The sequence below is a fragment of the Diachasma alloeum genome, unplaced genomic scaffold (genome assembly GCF_001412515.2).
Source record: "Diachasma alloeum isolate Michigan unplaced genomic scaffold, Dall2.0 Dall_scaffold_00382, whole genome shotgun sequence".
Classification (NCBI taxonomy): Eukaryota; Metazoa; Arthropoda; class Insecta; order Hymenoptera; family Braconidae; genus Diachasma; species Diachasma alloeum.
In genome coordinates, this window is record NW_021680521.1 from 350,017 (window position 1) to 373,901 (window position 23,885).

The window sequence follows — 23,885 nt, forward strand, 5'->3', positions numbered from 1 at the left end:
CTCTCTCTCTCTCTCTCTCTCTCTCTCTCTTTCTCTCTCTTTCTCTCTCTTTTCTTTCGTATCTAGGACAACGTTGCAAGACATGCTAGATGGTTTCAGGAGTATAAATGAGGCAGCAAGGACAAAGTGAGTAGTGACCGATTTTGAAGATTCTGCGATCAAAGATAAATGTACAGTTATGGGGTTTAGCGAGCCTGACCTGGACCTCCACTCTTAGGAAGGTCATTTTACATCTTTCTAAAAGACAAGCAGACGGAGTTCCAAGAGCAGGTTTGGGTAGAGGGATTTCATGGCTTATGGCAGTATATTCCTCCAGGTCTTGCTCCACAAGGATATGTTTAAGTCTGTTTATCATCACCGGGTGGTTTTTAATATAAATCTCAGTGTCGAAATTGCCTCAAAGTTCATTAGCGTCAACCAGTGCGACAATCTCTTCGATACGAATGGCCCAGTTGAATTTTTTTCATTTTCAGTGGGTTTTTCAAAGGATTAGGATCTAGCGCAAGTTGAACTATTCGGTTGAAGCAGATCTTCGGGAGTCCAACTCTCGGCATTTTCGGGATCTTAATAATACAGTCAAGTGTGTTCTTCCAGATTGCATATTCAACCTTGATCATATCTATCTCTAGTCTCAGAGAGCGGCTGGAGGTGCTTTTCGGGAGAAGAAGTCCCTTAAGTTGCGCAGTTCCAAGAAAATCAGTGTAATCCTTTACCCAGATGGGGGCAGCATAGAGGAGAGTCGTTGTGGAGAGTTTCGTAGAGCTTCAAACAAACTGCCCAAGCATCACATTTTGTACGAACAAGCAGATTAAATGTTAGCCTGTCTGCTCATTTAGCTTTATCCACCTCTAACTTGGCGACTAAAAGACCAATAGTCGAGTTAGAGATTGGGATACCTAGATAGGTATAAGAAGAGACTTTTCCCAGCTCATTTAAATTCCAAGACGAAGCTCATTCGTCCTCCTTCTTTAAAGATCGTAACTTTAGTCTTTTCCGAGTTTATAGTAAGACCGTTGGTTGAGCAGTAGGATTCAAGCGCAATTAAGATGTTTCCGAGAGCTACCTCACTATCAACAAGGATGACAAGGTCATCTGCGTAAAGAAGAAGTAGAACGTCCGATCTGCCGTCTATATTTACTCCGTTAAATCCTAAGTTTCTCAGATATTTTTCAAGATCCGATAAAGTATAAAGAGGGGACGCCTAAGGGATTCACTCTGCAGAATATTCGAAGTAACTAGAATTAGATTGGTGAGATGACCCTCTACTTTAACTTGGGAAGTGGCTGACTCGTTCAAAGATTTAATGATTTTGACGAGTTTGGGGTAACCCCAAGATTAAGGTGCTTCGGTCAGAGCTTCTCGTGGGGTACTGAGTCAAAAGCTCTTCGAAAATATACAAAAACACTGAAAACTTTTCTCGACCCCAGTTGAAGCTGGAGCGGAGTTTCAGCTTGGAGGATACAGATCGAATCTATACACCTTATTTCAGGGCGGAAACCGGCCGGGCTTTCATCAAGAACATTTTCGGATTCGGCCCAGAACTGCAATCTGTTTCTCAGAATCTGCGTGAAGAGTTTTGTGAAGCAATTGCAGAGCGCGATGCCTCTGTAATTCAAATGGTCTTGCTGTCACCTTTTTTGTATGTTATCGAAAGGAAAGTGGCGCCCCATGAGTCTGGAACTCGTTCTTTATCCAAAATTCCATTAAAAAGGACCTCAACGTAGAGAAGGCAATTCGACGGGAGATATTTAATAAACTCGTTTGCGATTTCGTCCGGACCAGCTGACTTACCATTTTTTAGGCTCATTACGTTGCGGGTAATCTCCAGGAAGCTGAAGGGAGAGTCGAGGATCGGGTTTGAAAAATCCGGAAAAGTCAGGTCTAAGGGCCATCTGGGTGGAGTGATGCTAAGGTAGAATTGGTACCATTCCTCTAGTGAGATATAAGGCAGGAAGTCGTTGAAATTTCTCATGTTCTCTGCAAAATCTCTTTCTTTCGCCTTAACAAGATTCGAAAAATTTTTCTCCAATTCATCACAGATTAGTCCGAACGAACCCAAGAAATTTGAGGCTTTAACCTCCTCAAGCCTCTGGGCAACAGTTTCTTTCAGTACTCTACAGTCAGTGTCAAACCGAGCTTTATTCTTATGTTTGCTAGATTGCGTGTACCACCAGATTTCCTAACTAAATTACCATTCTTGGCAGCCTCCACGAGGGTCAGTTTAAAATTCTCGGATAATCCTTCAACAGCTGACTTATCAAAGTCAAAGTTCAAACGCCTTGAATTGAGAAGTTCCAGGGTGTACCGTTCCCCCCTCTCTACTTTCCATGAAAGAACAGAAGTTACTGGTCCAGCGGTGGCAATCTTTCCGCAGGCCCCTGATGAAAGAGCTAGAGCGAGTGTGATAGGGAAATGATCAGAGAGGTTGGGATTTCAAAGGCAGGCGGAAGGCGTTACCCCAGATTAAATCATCAATACTAGTAGCGGTGGAGGCAGAGGTGATTTTTCTTAGCGAGTCACTGTGAGAGCGGCCATTGAGGCAGTATAAGTCTATTCCATCCATAAAATTCTGCAAAATGGTGCCTCTGGAACATCATTCAAGTCTACAACCTGTTTTCAATTTTGCTAAATTAGTGCTCTCCAGCAGTTCATCAGGAATTCTATCATCATTGGAAATATCTGCATTGAAATCACGCCCCAAAATTAATAAAGAGTCAGGATATATGGCAAGAAAAAAGTCTAATTTGCTTTGTCGAACCTCCAGCGCAGGTTTAATATCCACTTTGAGAATGAAATAGAAAGTACCAATAATAAAAATCTTATCATCTACGGTAATTTTAACAAGAATCCATTTTTTTGAAGAATGTAGTACTTGCGGCTCACTGAGTTGCTTGTTCACCAGCAGGGCGATCCCGCTGCTTCCTCTGCCTTTTCTTGAGTTGACCTTCACCGCTGGTGATGTGACTAGGTGAAACTTGGAGAGCGAGGCAGGTAGATGCTTCCTGTCCTAGAGCAAATGGGTTTCAGTGACTCTGATGAGTCCATAATTAGAAGAATAAGGGAGTTGAGACATGTTTGAAAAGCCCTTCCGGTTCCAAAAGGTCATCAGAAAATCCAAATTGCAAAAGTTCTGGCTTCGTATTGCATTTTCTCTTGTACCAAGGGAGGATGGGTTGAGTAAGTCTGATTGCTCTCTAAAAAAGTTTGAGAGCGACCAGAACGACGTCTACGGTTGAGGGTGGGTCTGAGCTCAATAAATTCACAAGTGTGAAAATCCCATGTCCACGGGACATTATATATCAATAAAAATTTCGCCGAAGTTCAGTTGCACATTCTTGTTCTTCAGACGTTCTGCAGTGACAAGTTCTCTCAGCTTTGAATGAATATCTCTTTCCTGTTTCGTATGGTCTCCATCGGTAAACAATTGTTTGTCTTTTAACATATGTCTCTTGCTCTTCAGAATTTTCAACTTATTTTCAAAGTTCTTCAGTCTGACACAGATGAGCTGCCGGTCTTTTCTAACAAGATGAGACTCTTCAACACAGGGTGAATTGAGTTGAAAGCTAGCCCACGGATAGTCATCGATTCGTTCTGTAGTCTTATTAAAGTTGGGAGCAACTCCCTGATCACTGCGAATGATGACGTTCTTACGCTTAGCATGTCGTTCTTGCATCTCCAGGCTTTTAGATAGTTCGGTGACCTTTTGGAGTAGATCAGTATTTGGTAGTGTTGTTGGGTTACGCTCTAGATCTTCAATCCGTTTCGTGTAAATATTCGAAACCTTAAACATGCGTGGTACAGACAGTTTGTTCAGTGAAGTAAAATCATCAATCACGCTGTCAGTGTTCTGACTTCGTTGTTAACTTTTTTCTTGGAGCACGCAGATGAAGAGTTTTTGCCAGAGAGTAGTTCTTCTTGTTTGCGCTTACGCTTGCCTTGTGTTGGTGTTGATCGTGGGCTGACACTCTGTTGATGGCTCAGGTTGTTGAGCTTAGTCAGCTGGGTATCATCAGATGTTGGGGAGAGAAGAGGTGGGGAGTCTGAATTCAGGCTTTTTATTACCGTCTAGTGGGCAGCAAGAAGAGTGTAAGGATATTGTCGCGGGTGGTTCGCCCAGGAAAAATCCAAACTACTTTTCCCAATATAGCCTTCTCTATCGCTCATATATTGGGCGCCAGCGAAACCTTTACGAAAGGTTCGATGGAAACTGGTCTCTGAGGCAATCTCGTCTACTCAGAGGCCTTTTGTGGCTGGACCATTGAATTGCCCAGCTAACGTCAGCGTGACATGGTAGAGTGGGCGAGGTCCACCAGGAGTATTTCCATCACATTGTCATGAGCCCCTACTTCAGGCCATGTATTAGGCCTTATGGCCTAATTATTCTAGTGAATTTAATTCAGATCAGTTCTGGAGGATCTTTCGACTCCTCCAGCATGCTTTCTCCTCCCGAGTATTTCGACTCGTGAAAATTTCAAAGTCATTTGCAAATCATTTGCTGGGACTCCTCAGAGTCTGGGATGTTAAGAGGTTGATCCTATCAAAGTAAAACTACGTTACCCACCTTACGACAGGGGGATTACTCTACTCTAGGCCCACAGGCCCATACGCTTCCGAATCGTTCCGCCGAGGGTGGATAACGCCGGAAACAACAAAGGAGTCAATTCGAGTTCCGAAATAACTTGTGACAATTCAATTGTTAAGTACTTTGATTTCTTGTATTTCGAGTAGAGGAATTAATTTATTAAAATCTGAGTCTCAGAGAGAGCTCAAACTCCCTCTCCTTTGACAAGAATCAAGGAAAGAACCATTGGGATAACCTCAAGAAACAATCAGTTGACCGCTTCTATATTGCAGAAGGCATGTGACTATTACTTTATGTATTATTTGTATTTTAATTTTTCATTTCCACGAATTCCATTGATAGTAAGCTTCTGAATGGATCAATAGCAATTCCCTTTTTCAATTCACAGGAGAAACTATTTTCTCACGTCACATTCCTAGCCCATCTTCAATGCGAACCTTTGCTATCACGGGAGGGAGATTCTGTCCAAATTTCAAGTCGATATCTCGATTTTTGCACACGTTGTCGCGTGTTCGATTCCGGATCTGAGATCTGTGGAATTAGCGAGCGATGGGCGAGATATAAATGGATCTTAACGGGAGGAGTCCAAGGGTCAAAAAACAAACGCGAAGCACGTTAGTCAAACTCAGTCAATTTAATGAAAATCAGTCAATATTTACAATGCCTTAATTAATTGAGATGGTCGAAAACATTAGCGCGGGTCACAATAACAAGTAACGCAGTTCAAAGCGGAATAATAGCAAATCACAGGGCGATATGTACACAGTACGAAGGCCGAAATGCAAATGAGAGTGATTGATGGACCGCAAGGTGGCAAGTGTCAATCATCGAAGATCCAAACGTACCCCAATTTAAATGGGGGCGTTCACTGGATACCTGTCCATCAAGTGGCGCTTCAGGTGTTAGAGGTGAGAGGCCACTGGTCATCTGAGGTGAGAGAGCAGATCAGCTGTGGGCAAAGCCATGCAAGCATGTGAGCGAAACTAGTGTGTGTGCAAGCGTGTACATGTGCATGTGCCCGAGAAATTATTCGGTGGAAAACCGAACAGCGCGTGTACAAGGATTTTAATGAAACAAGTGGGAAATTGCCGATGTATAGTATATAGTATAGCTTTTTTTTACTAATAAATTAGCAATATGCTTCCGAATGGTCATGTTGCATTTTTTTTTCTTCCATATATGATTTATATTTTACTTTATACCATCAAATTGAATAAGCTTCTTTTCAATCAATTGTGTCAAATTTTTCCTTTAGTTGAATTTTATAATTATTATTATTCTTATTATTATTTTCTCTTATAGAACTTTTTATTTATTTATTTATTTATTTTTCCTTATTCTTTCATCGCTCTCATTGTTCCTTTGTAGCATCCATTTTATGAGCTACATTTCATGTTTTCATTTCGCTTTTATATTTTCATTGAATCATTTTCTAGCTATTGCAATTGGCTTTTTTCTAATTCTTTCTAATTCTTGTATAAATCAAATGAAAGAGTGATACTATTTATACCATAACAAAATTTCAACAGAATATCATTGAAAAAAATGTATTTATTCATAATTGATTGAGTTTGAAACATCACATTTGAAGAAACCATGAAAAAGCCAATTTTCGGGGAAACTGATGAAAAATTTGAAATTTCTGAAAATTATCATAAAAAAATCAAATCAATGGAGGCAGTTATCGTAACCATCGTTCAACTTCCACTTGACGGCATCAATACAAACATTTCAACCCATGATACAATTCATTCGAGGCTAGGAATCCAAAGATAACTGCGGAATTCTGATTTTCAAAAAAAACAAAAAAATTTTGCAAATTTTCACAAAAATCACAGCAGCGATTACCGCTATCGTCTTTATGTTCGAACTCGGTCGACAGGGCATCTCAACAAATTTTTTAAGCCGTTATTTAATGAATTTGAAACATTTTTTTTAGTTATCGTAAAATAACCGATTTTTGAAAAGAATCGAAAATTTAAAAAATGCGTTAATGGATTCAATTTCAATTAATAGCAGTAGATGGGGCTCAGTAAGACCTACATTTGAGAAGAAAAAAAATATTGAATTCCATTGTTGAACTGGCGAATAATTAAAGAAAAAGTTTGTTACATACGTACATACATACGTACACACGTACGGACGCGGTCTAAAAATTGCATTTTCGGACTTTTTGGATCATAAGGGGTTGATATGACACAAAAAATCGAAAACTTAAATTTGGTCGATTACAATGCTTCCATTCGGAAGCAAAAACAGAAAAAGAGGAATATGTCGAACACATTGTGTGAGCAGGTATAGATGTTGTAATTGATTTCGGTAGAGGACATATGGGTGATTATCTACAAATTGTTATTTTCTCGTCCTTCAACTTTTCCGATCTCAAAATGATGAACTAATAATCAAATTTCTCCGGATGTCGGGAGACACTATAACATTTCACCGTTTCCATAAAATAGATGCCATTCCCTGACAGTTTACTTAGCTTTAGAGAGCTAAAACCAGCCTAAATGTCACTACCGTGGCATGTCCTTTTTATGAAATTCGAGATTTTGTCAATGAAACCGAGTAAATAAGCAGCTCAAAAAAAATTTTCTGAACATAGATAAAGGGGATGTGACTAAGTATACTTTCATGAGCTATTTTCAGAGGAATAACAGTGTTACCCACAGCAGGATGATCAAAAAGGGTGTCCCACAATTATAGCACTATTTAAAAAAATTTGAAGTCAACTGTGGTCACACCATTTCCGATGTTTGTGCATGACGCACGCACCAAAAGTCTGTAAAGAAGGGGTAAGGCCCAGTATTTACACCAGTAAAAATTAACTAGACACATGTGCACATCGAAGAAAGACTACTCGAGAGATGAAAAACATAAGTCACAAATTATTCTGTCACTACCGTGGTTTCATGTTTATTACATGTTGAGTAATTTCTTCGCTAATTTTTTTCATTAAAAAAGTAACATTCCATTGCCTGAAACTTATCATCTTCAGAGAACTTTGAATTCATAGCTGGCACGAAGTGTGATTAGGTTTTAACACAGGATGTCACAACCGTGTTATATCATACATAAATGTGTGGGAGTGAAGTTGTATCATCACAACGGTATTTAGAAAAATCTTTTATGTGTTTAAATGATGCAAACTCAGAGTAACACCCAGGTGGGTCATCAACAACTGCTGAATACAAATGTACTGTGGCAGAATTGATTGTTGAAAAAAAAAACCAAAGTGATCCCCGCAAATGAATATATAATACTCGAAAGATATTAAATAAATCAATAAACTTATGCTATTATCTAAAAATTAAATTTCGTGATTGAAATACGAAGACTTGTCAAGTTTGGTCACTACCGTGGCAGTAAAAAATCGGTAACACTCTATTATTCTAAATCTTTGGAAGGTGTAGTAGAGTGGTGCTAGGACTATACTTCTGGACCATTATGACATAGAAATGTAAAAGAATTACTCTGCACACATATTCAGATTGTGAAAAATATGCAAGTTGAAAAATCACAATTTGTAGAGAATCACCCATATAGACGAATATTTTGAAAAAAAAGTGGAATCGGTTGCAAAGTTTCAAAGATATTCAACATAATAAATTTTTAAAACAAGTTGAATATCTCCGAAACTACTGGTGCGTTTGAGCCCGTCTTCAACACGAACCTTTGTTATCATGAGACGAAGATTCTTTCCGAATTTCAAGTAGATATCTTGATTTTTGCACATGTCAGCGCGCGTACAAGGATTTTAATGAAAAAACAGAAAAAGGGGAATATCTCGAACACTTTGTATGAACAGGTATATATGTTTTTGTTGATCTAGGTAGAGGACATCGTGACCAATATTATGAAAGAAAAAAAATCTTAATCGGTCTAATAATTTTAAAGAGACTCGTGAAAAACGATTTAAAAACGAATCGCTCTATCTCAAAAACTACTTCACCGATCGGGCTGAAATTATGCACAGAGTTATTCCTCATTAAAACCTATAATCTGACAAAATTTCAAATTGTTTTGAATTATTCTAGCCACTTAATTACTCAATTTTCTAAAAATTAACCATCGGGAAGGTGGCGGTGGACATATTCACATACAGACTTGGTCGCCAAACTTCGTATTTTTACGTTTCAGACCATTCTACATCATTTCCAATGAAAATTAGAGAATGTGAAAATCGGACGATTACAAAGCTTCCATTCAGAAGCAAAAATTATTATTATTAGGGGAGACCTGGGCAAAATGGGACATACGGTCAAAACGGAACGCGGGGGCAATATGCACTGAGAAAAAAATTTATTCCTTCCAAGAAAATGTTATTGGTGATATCTTTTTCATACTCTTAGTAGAAGAAAATATCTCTTTTGGAACGTGTTTCTCCAGGCCAGTCATTTCCAGGTGCTCCGAAATCAGTTCCAAGCGTGAGAATTACGGTGATCTATAAGAATATTCTTCTGCATATAACCTCGAAGAAACTCCAATAATAATTATTAACATTTGGAATTATTCCAATTTTCTTTACCTGAGAAAATCGCTAATTTGTAAAATCCGGACGATATCGGAGAACATTTTGTCAAGGTCATATGTAGCATAATAATCAGATTGTTCAATATCACTGTAATTTTTGAGGATAGACTTAGATTCTCTGAAAATGACTGTCCTGGAAAAATTCGTTCTGAAAAAATATTATCTTCTGACGAGAATATCAATCCTTGGCAGGAATAATTTTTTCTCTCAGTGTGGGACACGGGTAAAATGGAACACGGGGCAAAACGGAAGGCGGGTCAAACGAGACGGGATCCAAATTGATCAAGCGGTTTAATGGGAGATAAGGGAAAAGAAACGACTGTAGTGAACTATTTTTGAGCATTTTCGAAGTTTTCCCACTATTTTATTGCACTCAACTAACAAAACATATTTATATTTCCTTCAGTATTTTTTATCAAGTCCTCTTCCTACTGCCTCTCGGCCTGCCCCTGGGTCTGGGATTCTTCTTTTTCTCTTCCTTTTCAATCAACTGATTCGTCCAGCCTGGCCTTGTAAGTATTTCTGCTTGTCCTCTTCCACGACGTCTTCGACGAAATGTTGGGATCCGCACATGCCGTAATGATAATAGATTTTCTGGCTGTACGATGAAGAGTGAATCTAGCCTAGGAAACGAATTCTCTGGAGCTGTCCTGCTTGGGATCTGTACTGTTCCTATCGTGCCCTTCATCCTGTCTGCTAAGGGCAGATCGTCAAGCTCGCATTGCGCAGCTGTAGGTGATGGGGTTGAAGAAGAACTAGGGATTTGAGGGTCTTTACTAATCTGTCCTCGAATTCTGGAGTCCAGATAATTGGTGACTGTCCATCATTCCTGAGAATTCAAGCACCCATGTGGGGTGCTCGATAGAATTTTATTCGCATTCTTCTCAACATGAGAGACAATTTTAATCCTCTTTGGAAAAGGCTCATCTGCGACGAGCACGACTTGTCTGCGTCATTTTCCAGAAGATTCTGGTGAATTTTGAGGAAAACTCTGATCGTCATGATTCTCCGGCTGAGGGGATAGGAATGGTGGGAGATCTTCAGAGGTTGATGGCTGAGGAGATGAGAGGGGTGGGACGTCTTCAGGAACTGATAGCTGAAGAGACGAGAAGGATGGGAATTCTTCAGGGCCCGACAGCTGAGGGGACGAGAAGGGTATGAGCTCTTCAGGATTCGATGGCTCAGGAGATGAGAAGGGTGGGACGCCTTCCGGGGCTGATAGCTGAGGAGACGAGAAGGATGAGAACTCTTCAGGGTCTGATAGCTGAGCAGATAAGAAGGGTGGAAACTCTTCACGGTCCGATGCCTATGGAGATGGGGGGGGGGAGGGATTGGAAATACAGTTGCCTCATGGTTTGGGACAATCTTTCCTCCACATCAATGTAATCATTAACTCCATGGAGAGTTTCATCGTTTCTCAGGTGATCAGATTCAGCTCTATCATTGTTCTTTCCAGGATCAAGAGCGTCTTCGTCGGATGACGAAAGACAGTAGACTCGTCGACGTCTCAATTTTACTGGCGATAAGAAGTCACCAGAGGATAAATAATTGGAGACTTGATGAGATCTAGCAGATGAAGTTCCAACGTCCTTCCAAAGGAACTCATTTTGCCAGTATGGAATAGGTGCAGGAGGATCACGCTCTGCTCCATCACTGTCCTGGGCTCCCTCGGAGCTATGACGATTCCCCTCCAGGCACGGTGGTCCCTTCTCCTCGCTTGAACGTGAGTTTTCAGGATTCGTATCAGATGGCCCAGTTGGAGCAAAATCACTATCCTTGAAGGCGTTTCTATTCATTGGGTAGATTCCTGTTCTTTGGAAGCCAGTTATGGCATAATGAGAAATGGGTATCTCGCGAAGAGCCTCCCCAAATAATTCGGCAAACTGCTGGTGAGTCACTATCCTGGGGGTATTTGATCTCAGCCAGGTAGTCACTGCAGTACCATACGCTACTGGTAATGGACGCATACAAGTGACATCCAGGGGTTGCGTACGGTGAGTGCAATGGGGTGGACGGGTAATAAAAATACCGCCATTGGCAGCAGCATATTCCAGTCCCATCAGATTGTATTTGTGGGACGGATGCCCATCGCATACCAGTCCCTCTGGATTTTCGATGGATGCCCCTGTGAAAGCTACAAATTTTTTAATCCAAATGAAAAATGTTGTTTTGTCAATCCAACCTTTTGGTGTTTTGACAAACGTACTGCCTTTAGGAGTCCCAACCGTAAATTTCTTGGGTATCGTTTGATTCGTGCCAGAATAGATGAACATCGGGGGGCATCACATCCCCCACGGCGAATACGCACATCTCCACGATAACCAGCTGGCCTCCAGAAGAAAAAGTTCCCACTTGCTTCTGCCCTTTTCTGGCAATTATCTTCGGCTGGTTTTTGTGGACGGTCAACATTCCCACCTCATCGACGTTCCAAATTCGATGTGGAGGAAAATTATAGACAGCCGTAATTTCTTCAAGTCTGTCAAAACAATTCCCACTGCTTGGAAACTGCAGGCTTTAGCTCGAGCAGCTGATGTTGGCTGAGGTTTTCAAATCAATAGCACTTTTGCCCGCCCTAAATATTCCTTCATCCAAGCTGGACCAGCACTCTCCAGTCCTGTTGAATGGATGCTCAATGGAATTTGCTTCAGCCAATTTGTATGCCAATTTCCTCATCTCGACAGGGATTACTCCATATTGTCCATCTTGCATGTAGAGCAGATGACTGGTCAACTGTTTTTCTTAGGCTTCAGTGAAAACTGGTTTGGAACTCCCCAATCCTGGAAGGAAAGACGAATATTGTTTTTTTCCTTGTCAAATGTTCAATTAGCAGATTGAGGAGTCATTTCAAAAGAAGATATGGGAAAATTTTTCTCGCAGAAAATTTTGTTAGTTACACAAAAAATTTTCCCATATTTCCTTGTGAGACTACTACAAGACGAAACGAGAATCGTACGAGATAGGTTGAAACCAACGAATTGTATTTTTATTAATTTTTACAAGTATAGATTGACATTTTTTTGCGAATCATTTTATAAATATCTCACCAACGAAGAGATTCATAGAAAAATGTTTTAATTTATAATTTACTGAAAAGGTTTTGCAACATTTTTTCCTGGAGTCATTCGTATACGAGTTGAAACGAAAAGAAAAATACAGAAAACGTACATTATTCAAAGAAAATGTTGGAAAAAAATGTCTTAATTATCAGGGATTTTTGGGGTAGACGACTCTGCATTTCTTGATAATCCAACTAAAATTAGTATAGAATTAGCCCTTGATTAATCCCTTCCCAATAGAGGAGTTGAGTAAAATGTCCACTTTTATGGAAATAATGATGGAGGATTCGATGGCGAAAAATGGTCAAGTGTTTTCGGAGGCCAAAACGATGGAAATGAGATGTATTTCACTATTTACCTTTCCTTGTTGCTTTTTCAATTGAACCATACTTGCGATACGCTTGGATTCGCCTGCATAAACTTGATTTTGGAATTCCATATTTCTTCTCAGCTTCCCGATAACTCAATCCATTTATCTCCACACCCCTGATGGCTGCCTTCATTGAGTCACGATTTCATGATTGACGGCTGGTTGTCCTCGAATATTTGTGAACCATTGTCTCAACTTGGGATGAAAAAATGTTTTAATTTCTAGAGCTCATTTACCGAAAGGAGTGATGAATTCCCAAAGAAATGATGATACATACCTGAGTTTTGACAACAAATAAAGCAATCAGCATGATTAAATGTCACAAGAAAATGCATACATATTCCATGAGAATGTCGGAAAGACACTGACCGTGGAGCAATTGATAGAAATTCACTAAAATCCATTGTTTTAATATTCACCCCAATTAATTTGGAATTCAGTACGCGCCCTCATCACTTGATGGAGGGGCGCGCGTGCGCCATGGATTGCATATGGCTGTAGTTAAGTGGTACGCATATACATATATAACTATCTCACATTCATTTACCCCGTGACGTATTTTTATGGGCTAAAGGGTATAATCTAACCTCAATCTGTCATTCGTAGAGTGCGAATTCACAGCCAGAATGGAAAAAATGATGAAATAAAGTTAGATACCATATTATTGCAAAATTTGAAAAAAAAAAAACAAAAAATTAAAAAAAAATGATGAAAATTCCAAGAAAAAACGCCTCGGACCGTTTCCAACAATTTTTGGGAAGAAAGAAAAGTGACTGGAAATCAGTTGAAAATAGTTTGTCGCTAGTGTCCCATTTTACCCCACGGCCCATTTTGCCCCCGCGTTCCGTTTTGCCCGGATGTCCCATTTTGCCTTGGTCTCCCCTAATTATATTCGAATTTGGATTGAGGAGAAGACAGTTGAGGAAGGGTCCGATGATGAAAATGAGGACGGCCCTGAGAAAAATCACTTGGGGCCACGTTAGAGACTCATCCAATACCTAGAGCCAAACCTGTCCTACTAGTCGAGGAGAAAAGCTAGCGGGAGGCGGGGTGTGATCGACTTCCGGAAGGGACAGGGAACTGCGAGATCAAGAAACTCTGGATAGACCTGGGACATCATCCCCAGAAAATCGAATCATCGTGGGATGAAATCAACAATATTTGAAATTTAGATACATACAAATATTGATAATTTCGGTTTTAATCGAATTACAAATTGTAACGAATCAATCCAGTCCAGGGCCCTTTAGTCACGAATTTGAATAGACACAGGGCCTCGGAGGCGGGATTCCCCTATTGTAAACGGTTCTGCGCGCCATCTAGCAGTGAAAAAGTACAAATCCGACTATCTAAACTCGAACTTAAGTGCTACAGCGCCGTGTATGTAAGATGTAAACATAACCTACAAATTGAATAAATTATTTAAATCGAATTTGTTTGTGTTGAAGCATTGTTTATCATTGTTTATTGGCGAAATAATTGATAAAATAGAGAGTTCGAAGAGAGTGTATTGTGTTATTGGGTGCAATATCAGTGAATCGAGGAATCCAGAGTCAAGTTTTCACCGATTTCCAGGGAGAAAATGGGAAATAGAAAGGGAGAATGAATGGATTACAGCCGTTAATCGGAGGTACGTGAACTCCTCAGTTATTCATGTCATGGATGTAGCTTCTCAATACTCTAATGACTGTGTCAATTGTACATTAATGGTTTTTTTAACTATATTCATCATTTAGACATTTCATTCTCCTTCGTACGATTCTAAATGTCGAAATCATTTGACAGAATCCGGATGGCCAACTTTGGATTCCAGGACCAAAAGCACGAATTTGCATTGAGCACTTCGAAGGGGGGGAAATATCGAATAAAATGTATGAGTTAGCGTATATTCCCACTGTTTTTTCTGAAGTTTATGACCCGAGACCCCCTAAAACTCAGAGGGCAGTTAAATTAGCAGAACGAAATCTAATAGGTGGAAGATCCAGCTCGTCCCATCATTTGGAATATCGTAAGGGTAAACATTGCTTTCTATGAATAACAAAAGTTGTTAATAGACGTCAATGATTTGTCATTGGGCATTGCACCGACTATTATGCTTTACAGAGGATACAGATGTGGGTGTCCAACGATTGGAAATGAAAACTGTGTCTATCCAAACGGAATCATTCACTGAAATAGAGACCACCCCACCGAGTTTTATGTACTGTGCTCGCGAGCAACAAGATATTTCTATTTAGACTCAAATACATACTGCTCCTCTTCTACGGATGAAAATTATTGTTGTGGATCAACCTGTGAAGGAAACTCAAGATCTGGGTTGTAGTCAAGACGAAGCATACAATCCAGGATTCATTAGATTTCAAGGCATTGAAACAGATACATCTATGCGTCAACTAGCCGGTGTTACTCGTAAATTCTTTCATGTGTTATTGAAATGCATTGACGAGCAGACGGTCGATGATGACCACCCCACTGTTTACCGAAAACTAGGAAAAGAAAATCGATTATTATTGTTTTTGATGAAGTTGAAATTGGGTATCACTTTCTATGCATTAGGGTGTTTGTTTCATGTCCATGCTACCACCGCATCTCGAGCTTGTTCTTCACTACTAGGAATTTCAACAGCTGCTACTAGAACCTGGATTTTTTGGCCATCAAAAGCTAATGTGAAGAAGAATCTTTGAAAATCATTCCACAATTATCCTAACTGCCGATGCATAATCGATTGTACAGAAATATCAGTCGATACTTCACCTATGGTTGAACAACGAGAGCTAATATAGTCCAAATATAAAGGTAAATTCACAGTAAAATTTTTAATTGTTATTTTTCCTGACGGATTGATCATAAAAGTATCTGAAGCTTACGGAGGAAGAACAACTGATTCTTTCATTTGCAATGATTCTGGATTTTTGGAGTTGGTCGAGTCGGGGGATGAGGTTTTAGCTGACAAAGGTTTCCCACAAATTCGTTCAGAATTATTGAAACGCGATGCGATCTTGACGATTCCTCCATTTGCATTTAATCCTCAATTTACGGACCACGAGGTTGAGGAGGGATACAACATAGCTTCGGTACGAATCCATGTAGAACGGAGTATCCAACGTATTAAGCTTTTTCACATATTAGACCATATCCCCATCGATTTATTACCTTACCAATAAATAGAATAATGTGTATTTCTTGTATTATCGCAAGTAGTCTGCCCCCATTGATTAAGGATTCATGAAAATATAATGGAAGGAATTTTTATGGAATAAAAATGATTACAAAATTAAATTATTCGATCATAGTCTTTATTTATGCATTTTACCTAAACCTAATAAATACTTGTGACAACGAATGAACGTAAGACAACACTGAGACATTCAAGGGGGGGGGGGGTAAACTTCATGTTTAACACAAGCAGACTCTCATGCAAACAGAATTACTTGAAGAGAGGCAGGAATTGGTGAAAATAAAAACTTTCCATTTTTGGAATGTATTCAGTTAAAAATAGATCGTTTCTACTCACAATGAAATGTACAGAATCGCACTCACTGTATACGAAAAAGTGACATTTCTCCAAACCTGTAACCTTCATAGCAAATTGAATTAACCATGAGATAATAACCATGAGATAAAAACCATGAGATTCTTTCAGTGTAACTTCAACGTCAACACCAATCAAAAGATAAGGAACTTTAAATGTTTTTCCTTTTTTGTCAAGGATATTTGATTTTTCACATATCTCGGGACATTCAATTTCTAGGAGCGCTTGATTATCAATGATGATTCCATCAGGACTTGCAGCGAGATATGGTTGATCCATTTTTATAACAAGACCTGCTGTATACACATTTAAACCTGACTGTGAAACGAAAAACTGACGAGCTTCTCATTCCATTCGAATGCCATACTCCATTGTTTTTGTCATTTTCCCCTGAAATTTTTGATTTTTAAATTATTTGACAAGACTCTCGAAATGGCCTTTTCTTGTTTTAATGCGATGGGCTCGTGATGATGAAGTTATCCTTTTGTATCGTTCGGGATGCCATTGGGAACAGAATGATTGATTCTGCGATTCTGTGATAATTCTACTCCAATCGTCTTTTATTATTTTCACTGCCTCATAAGCTGTTTGATACTCTACAGGACAGGATATTTTTTCGAGTTTAATTTTTCCCTCGTCGCTTTCAACGGGTTCATAACAGTGATAAGTGTGATCGAATTGACTTTGATAAAGAATTTCACATAAGTTAAGCAATTCTCGTTTTTGTTTTTCCTTTTCCAGGGCTCCTTCAGCATTCGATTCTTCAAGACTTTTTTCTGTATTTAAATATTTGATGAAGGTACTATTGATCGAATAATATTCTTGTGGTACATTTTTAACATCCTCAAAACTAAAATTCTTTTGCTTGAAAAGATCACCAATTTTCCAGCCTTTCTTGTATTTATCTCGTTGTGCTGCACTGGGTTTATTCCAATTGAGAAGAAGATCAGTTTTAGAGGTAGTGCTCTCCTCGTTGACAAAAACGACCACAGCTGCAACATGCTTGCATCCTTGACATGACGTCCACGCGAGACACGTGCCGTGGGTCTTCAGAATCGAACGACCTTCGTTTAACTAATGGAACCTTTTTATTTTAATTTCATTTCAATTACTACCTCTATTTGATGATGCTTACCTTCAGTGTTACCTGATAATCAGGCTTATTAATTTTCACTTGAGATAATATTACCATAAACTGTACGACTTTTCCCATGCATTTCCTCCTTGACATCGCGAACATGGTGACTCTTAAAGAGCCGCTCACCTGAATTGAAGTTGAGAAAAACAATTGTTGAAAACTAACAGTTCATTTGACAATTCGTTCTCTTCATTAGAACTAGAAATTTGCAGTGAAAATATAATTACAGATTTCTTTTATTCAACGAAGAGGTTATGACACAAATTACCTTTTGATAAAGTAGTCTTGCAGAAAAAGTCAATCGCAATGCTCTGGAAACTACAAGAAATGGTCACAGTAACCATCTTTGTTGATGAATAATTGATTAGGCGTTGCTTTGAAAATTAACCATGAACCCCCGGGAGTGAAAAACAAACAACAGCTGGTCCTCGACCATAGACCTCAAAACTCGGTAATGTAATTTTTCTCCGCTAGAGGCGCGCGCGTTACAATATTTATCATTTGCAATAGGTGTATAATCCTCCCAATGGGCATGAATTTGGCGAGTGGACTGCGTCGGTTCAGTTCACCCCGAGACTAGCTTCAGGATGGAGCTCAGTTGAGTCGAATAGAGAATACTGCGCGGCAGTAAAATTTGTCGAGTGTAGAAAACTGCGTAGCAAGTAAAATTTGTCGAGTAGAGAAAACTGCGTAGCAGTTAAATTCGTTGAGTAGAGAAAACTGCGCAGCAGTTCGAGTCGAGCAAAATCATTGTCGAATAGTTGAGGACTGGAGTCGATTTTCTGGAAGGTCTGGAGCAGCTGGACTGGATTCCGGAGCCCTAGACTGGATGAGTCGGGATAAGTCGTGTTTTGAGTAATTTTTTTAGGTTTAGCGTCGGGGCTGTGTCCCCGAGTCTACTCAGAGTTGGTTTTGAATTAATTTAGTTTGATTTATGATTCTTGAGAAGACAGAAGTCTCAATAATTTCTATTTTTTCATTCTTGAGATGAGATTTGTTTATTCCTGGTCGTTTGAGAAGTTAAGATGAATTGATTTATTATTGTTGAGGAATCGAAACGCAATTCAAGATAACGAGATTGATTGATTTAGAATTGAGACGTAATTTGTTGTGAAGATCTTGATCTATGTAAAGCTGAGACAATCTATTTAAGTCAATTTCCGGATCCTGTGATCCAGCTCAGAATTAAAATTCATCTTTGTATTTTGAGAGAGTGAGGAAAGTGAGATTTTTTCCTCACACTGTAAAATAATATCCATATTACCGTTGAATTGGACAGATTGGTTCAGTTTAATGCTTAGAATTTTACTTAAAATTATTATATTATTCTTATATTATTCTTGGTTTCAAATTTGATTTAATTATTTAATTATATTTTCTGTACAATATAATTGGTTCTTTAGGGTATAAATTTTGTGTGATATTTATTTCTTGCATTTCTGAGAATCCGTAGAGGGTATCGATCTCTCTCCTTCTTCTTATTGAGAGTTCCGGGTTGAGCACAGTTTTTGGTTGGTAAAATTGAGTAATTCCAGTATTTTTTTGACTTTGCTTATTTGTTCAAAATAAAACGATAAAAATAGGCTGGCGCCTAGAGTGAACTCCACGTTGCATGGCCTTAAGCCTAACGACCAGTTATAGGGAAAATTATTGATTAGTCGAAGATCGTCACAAACTCCTTTTTCCATGCGGGGAATGCAGGAGCATTCCCCTACGTTCCCTACCAACATTTATGCACCTGGCAACACTGGGCTACCCCCTCTGTCACTGACCATATTTCAAGCGAACACCACAATATACTCCGAAGAGATCCTTTTCACCTCTCCCCTTGAGCGCCCGCGTTCGACTACCTCGGAATCTTACCAAGGCCTTGCCTTCTAGTCTGGATATCTCGCCAACGATAGGTCATTCCGTCACTCTATCCCGACCAATCAACACGATGGGATCCCGGAGGTACCAGTCCTTTCACCTGGTTACGTTGGTACCTAGTCTGCCCCGACAGCCTTTAGAGTCGCCCAGTTGGAACCCCTGTACGTCGGGTCATTTTTCCCTAAACAGAGCTGGGCGAGTTCTAAAATAGCGAAAGTCTAGTAACGTCCTCCAGACTTCCAGGGGTCGCGGTGTCACCCAAAACCGCTATGCCTTCAGTCGTTCATCGGTCTGTGACTTTTCTCATCTAGTCCCGGCTCCTTCAGCCACCTCTAGATGTCTCTTCCTGTTTCTCTTAATAAGTTCGATAGTTCATATCCCTATTTGAGGGGATGTCAACCTGTAAGGAGAAAATCTCGTTATAAGAGTGATCGAGTCAGTTAATTTCTTTACTGAGCCATATGTGTCACTTGAGGAGTTAAAATCGTTTGAATCTGTGGTTATCGACATCATCGAGAAATAGGACAGATTTCATGCGAGCCATAACCTCGTTGGTTATAGACCCAATGTTTTTCGTGACATAGCACTCACAGGTGAAAATCTTCAATAATAAATTATAAGTTAAAGTATTTGTTGATGGTTTATGTTCATTCCTAAAGACTCAACAACATCTTACAAGAAGATTAGAGCACAGAAATGAAGGCAAACTGAGGAACGGATATTAAACACGATCTACATGGATCACGTGCCAAGGTAGCCCCAACAACATTCTTTTGGCGTGACACCATCTCAATATTTCTACGTCTTTCTTCTTTAGGATATGCATTCGAGTGCAAATAATAACTTCTTTTCGTGAGAAGACCCGGTAAACCGCGATTCTAACCTCGCTTCGCTCGGTTTGATCGCGGTTTACGGGCCTTCTGATGAAAAATTGCATTCATCACACGGTCCAAAAGTATTTTCTGACGAATGTGATTATAGTCCTCGCCTTCGGCTCGGCCTACAAAGCCACATTCGTCAGAAAATACTTTGTGGACCTTCTGATGAAAATAACTATCTCGGTACTGAATGATATTTATGGTGCTTCATTCAATATGCTGGTAAGTTATTAAATAATTGACTCTCGGAACTATTACATTTATGTTACGGATCTTTCCCCACAGACGAGCGGATATTTAGATTATCTTCTGGTTGGATGAAGTCCTCCAGGTCATCTCCCGGCGACGATGATCAGCGGTATTCTCCGATTTTCAGATGTATCCTTCACAGTATTTGTACAGTTTGGTGAGATTTCATGCTACGAAGGGAGGAAGGGAAAACAATCCCACACGTTTATTATCCGTCTGGTTGAATAGTGTTCTGTTTAGGACCCGGGATTATAATGGAAAATTCTTGTTGTTTTACGTTCTAATTGGACTACTCGTAATTTAAGTGAACGAGGAGTTGGCCTCGTCACATCATTATCAAAACAGGTTCTTTCTTATTTCGAGGCATTCTCGGTTCTCTACTCTAGTACTGTGCCTTTTTATTATTATTTAAATATTTTCAACGGAATTTTTCCGTTCTTTCTACAGCACATGGTCAATGGTCAAAATAGCTGAAAAAGTTGAAAATTACGCAATGTACCCCCTTCCCCCATTTAGATTGAGGATTTTTTTATTTTCTTCCTCAAAGTGACCGTTTTTACGCAACATTTTAAAACATCAGAGTGAGTTGTCACATCAGTTTATTCAAACACATTTTTTCCGAATTCTGCTTTTTGAAATTTTTTCCAATTTTTCCCTTTTTTCAATTTTTATCCCCAAATTTCAGAAATACTGAAAAATTGAAGGAATTTTCTAAAACAGAACTATGAAAAAATCCTTTTTTGAATAGAACGCAGCGAGAACCCATTCTGAGTTTTTTAAAATATGCTGCATGAAAAAAATCACTTTGAGTCAGAAATAAAAGAAATCCACCATCAAGGTGGAGGAAAGAACTACAATGCCCGTTTTTCATCCTTCTTAGCAATTTTAAGCCAATTCTAATGGAGTGAGCTAATTGAAACTATGCCCGATCGAAAGAACGGGGAATCTCCATCGGAAATACATAATAAAGACTAAAAACTATTTACTTCTACCGAAACAATGAATTTTGTTGAAAAATAAAAAACGGAAAAATTCATGTAGTGAGCATTGCAATACTGACAAAAAAGGGAAAACATTTTTTTCCATCTTTTCAATGATAACAAAACCATATGAAAAACCTCGACAAAATCAAAATTTCAATTTTCAAATCACTCAAAAAGTGCAGTTGTAGTACAAATGTTGTGAATAACACGGAGTACAATGGATTGACTTTCATACGTTCTTTACTATTTTAAATATCCTTCAGCGACCCTGGACTTTCAAGTTTCAGCACGCCTCCCCCTCCCCTCAAACTTTCTCAACCCTATGAAAACTCCTTTCTCAACCCTGTGAAAAATTCTTCATTAACTGTTGAGTCGGCTATGGTCATTAATTCTAAGTGGATTACAAATCGATTTGAATATTTTGTATAGGCGATACGGATTGCTCCTACTATGAATCACGTGCGATAGCTGCGTGGTCATACATTAGGTTGCGACTCCGTAGGTTGTAGGTTCGGATCTGCCCGATAGGAAATTTAATTTCGGTTAATAGGTTTTTTTTTAATAACTAAACCGTTGTCTTTTATTATCATCTCATCATTTTCATTATTTAATATCTATTTTTTATTTAAAAAAGCGATACGTCTTCTGATGTAACAACCCCGTGATTACACGAAAACTTTTCCTCACACATGGACACATACGCGTGCACACGTGCGAACATCATTCTAAAAGCTGCATAGAAAGCTTTCAAAGGTCATGAAAGGTGTAGATATCATTAAATTTCCGGTTTCGATTTTCGGGGATTCAGTAACTTGGAAATCAATATTTGTAATTTATCTATAGCTGTGCAATAGGGTAATTGATCGGTTTCATTGACGATTACTCGAGAAATTGAATAATTCAACATTTTGATTAATAGTTGAACGAACAATCAATAATTGAAAAATAATATTACTGATTAACGACTGAATTGGATAATTTCAAATTTCAGTTAATGGTTGAATCACACAGAGAGAAAAGATGGATTAACTTTAGACAAAAGTTTCCAAATTTCAGAAGTCGTCGTTTCCCGAAATCTAGAAACTTTTCTCTAAGTTTTAGAAAAAAATCGTTCAAAATTAATGATCAAAATTGGAATTAATTTGAAACCAAAATCTACTAAGTTTTAGAAAAAATATATTCTAAGATGTACAGTATTTTGGGGGGAGTTTCGCAAAAAGGAGGGTAGTGATATTCGGCAGGGGGTAGATTGCAAAGAGGGGGGTTTGGCAATGAGGGGTGTTTCATGTATTCATGCTGTTATCGCTGGGGATTAATATCTTCGAAACTAAGGAAGACAGCGAATTTTTACTGAAAAAGTTTTCAGGGGGTTCTTATTTTCTTTCAATTTGTCGAAGTTAGAAATTTTCCAAATTTTCGAAATTCTAAAATTTTGACAAATTGTGAAATCTCTAAAAATTTTAAAATTTTCAAAATTTGGAAAATTTATCAAATTTTCCGTTTTCAAAATTTTTAAAATGTTCGAAATTTTAAATATTTTTGAAATTGTCAATATTTTTAAAATTGGCTTCCGTTTCCAGTTTATAGGAGTGCAGACGCGTGTATAGAGGATATAGAAAATTTCAGCGATTTGAGGTGCTGAAAGGGTTTTGTGAGGGAGGTAAGGGCAGGATTTGAGGGAGGGAAATGTGTGTGTGGAAGGGTCTTTGGGAGTGGGTGTGAAGGGAGTGTGGAAAGGGTGTTAGACGCTGTTTAATCAAGGGTTGTGTAGTGAGAGGTTAGGGTCGGGACGCGGTTTGTGTTGGTTGGTATATACAGGGTGTCCCATAGGAATGTGTGAAAACTAAACTCATCTGCCGACTCATCCAAAATAACCTTGACTCTCTACGTTTGTGTTACGTTTATTAGGGGCCCGTCAGTTTTATTCCAACTGTGGCAGGAGCCTTAGTTTGTTAGCAGTAATGAGTGATTTGACACTTCAAGAAAAAAGATATCTCATCGAGAGCTATTCAAGAGGGAAAAATACTGTGGAGCTTTTAGGGGGTTTCGTACTAAATTTGGATCCAAACGGGTTACTAGGGAAACCACTTTGAGGAGGTTAGAATAAATTTTTTTTCATATTGATCGTGTGACACAACAAAACTCATTACAAATTTTCGTAGAAATCCCGTTGGTTTCTGGTCATGATAATATTTTTTTTCTAGAATAATTGAAAATTTCGAGGAATACGGCACTTTGGATGATCGTAGAGCTACTCTTCCAGGTCCCTCATTCTCTGCTGCAACAGAGGAGAACGTCGATGAAGTTGAACAGTATTTCAAGGCAAATCCCAACTGGTCCATTCGGAGAGCTGCTCAAGATTTAAAATTGACCAAATCAACGTTGCATCGCATCCTCCACTTTTTTTTTGAAATTTCATCCATATAAAATATTGATGTGTCAGCGTGTTGGAAATCCTGTCAGCTGACAGGTTCCTCACACTAACGCACGCAAGGCTCATCCATTCTCTCCCCACTCACGCACACCTGACGCGCTCACCTCAGATGACCGGGGGTTGTTAATTCGGACACCTGAGGCGCCACGTCCTGGACAGCTCCTTATTACCATATGATCTATATTAAATTAGGTCATGTGACCATCGAATTAGGGCACGTGGCACCTGTAAGCCCGTGTCTCTCTCTCATTCGTTTCCGGG

The 23,885-nt window shown here is 39.1% G+C and overlaps 1 protein-coding gene across 17 annotated transcripts in view; it reads left to right on the top strand.

The window, feature by feature from the left end:
* LOC107041856 overlaps positions 1-23,885 on the top strand; it is a 355,118-nt gene that overhangs the window by 294,123 nt on the left and 37,110 nt on the right. Inside the window, exon 13 of one of the 17 annotated variants that reach the window (XM_015262637.1) lies at positions 13,453-13,936. The exons of the other annotated variants lie outside the window; for them this stretch is intronic. Coding sequence (XP_015118123.1) covers positions 13,453-13,524 — 72 coding nt within the window. The 3' untranslated portion in view covers positions 13,525-13,936. Of the gene's footprint in view, positions 1-13,452; positions 13,937-23,885 lie in introns of those variants that run through there. 17 annotated transcript variants of the gene reach the window in all.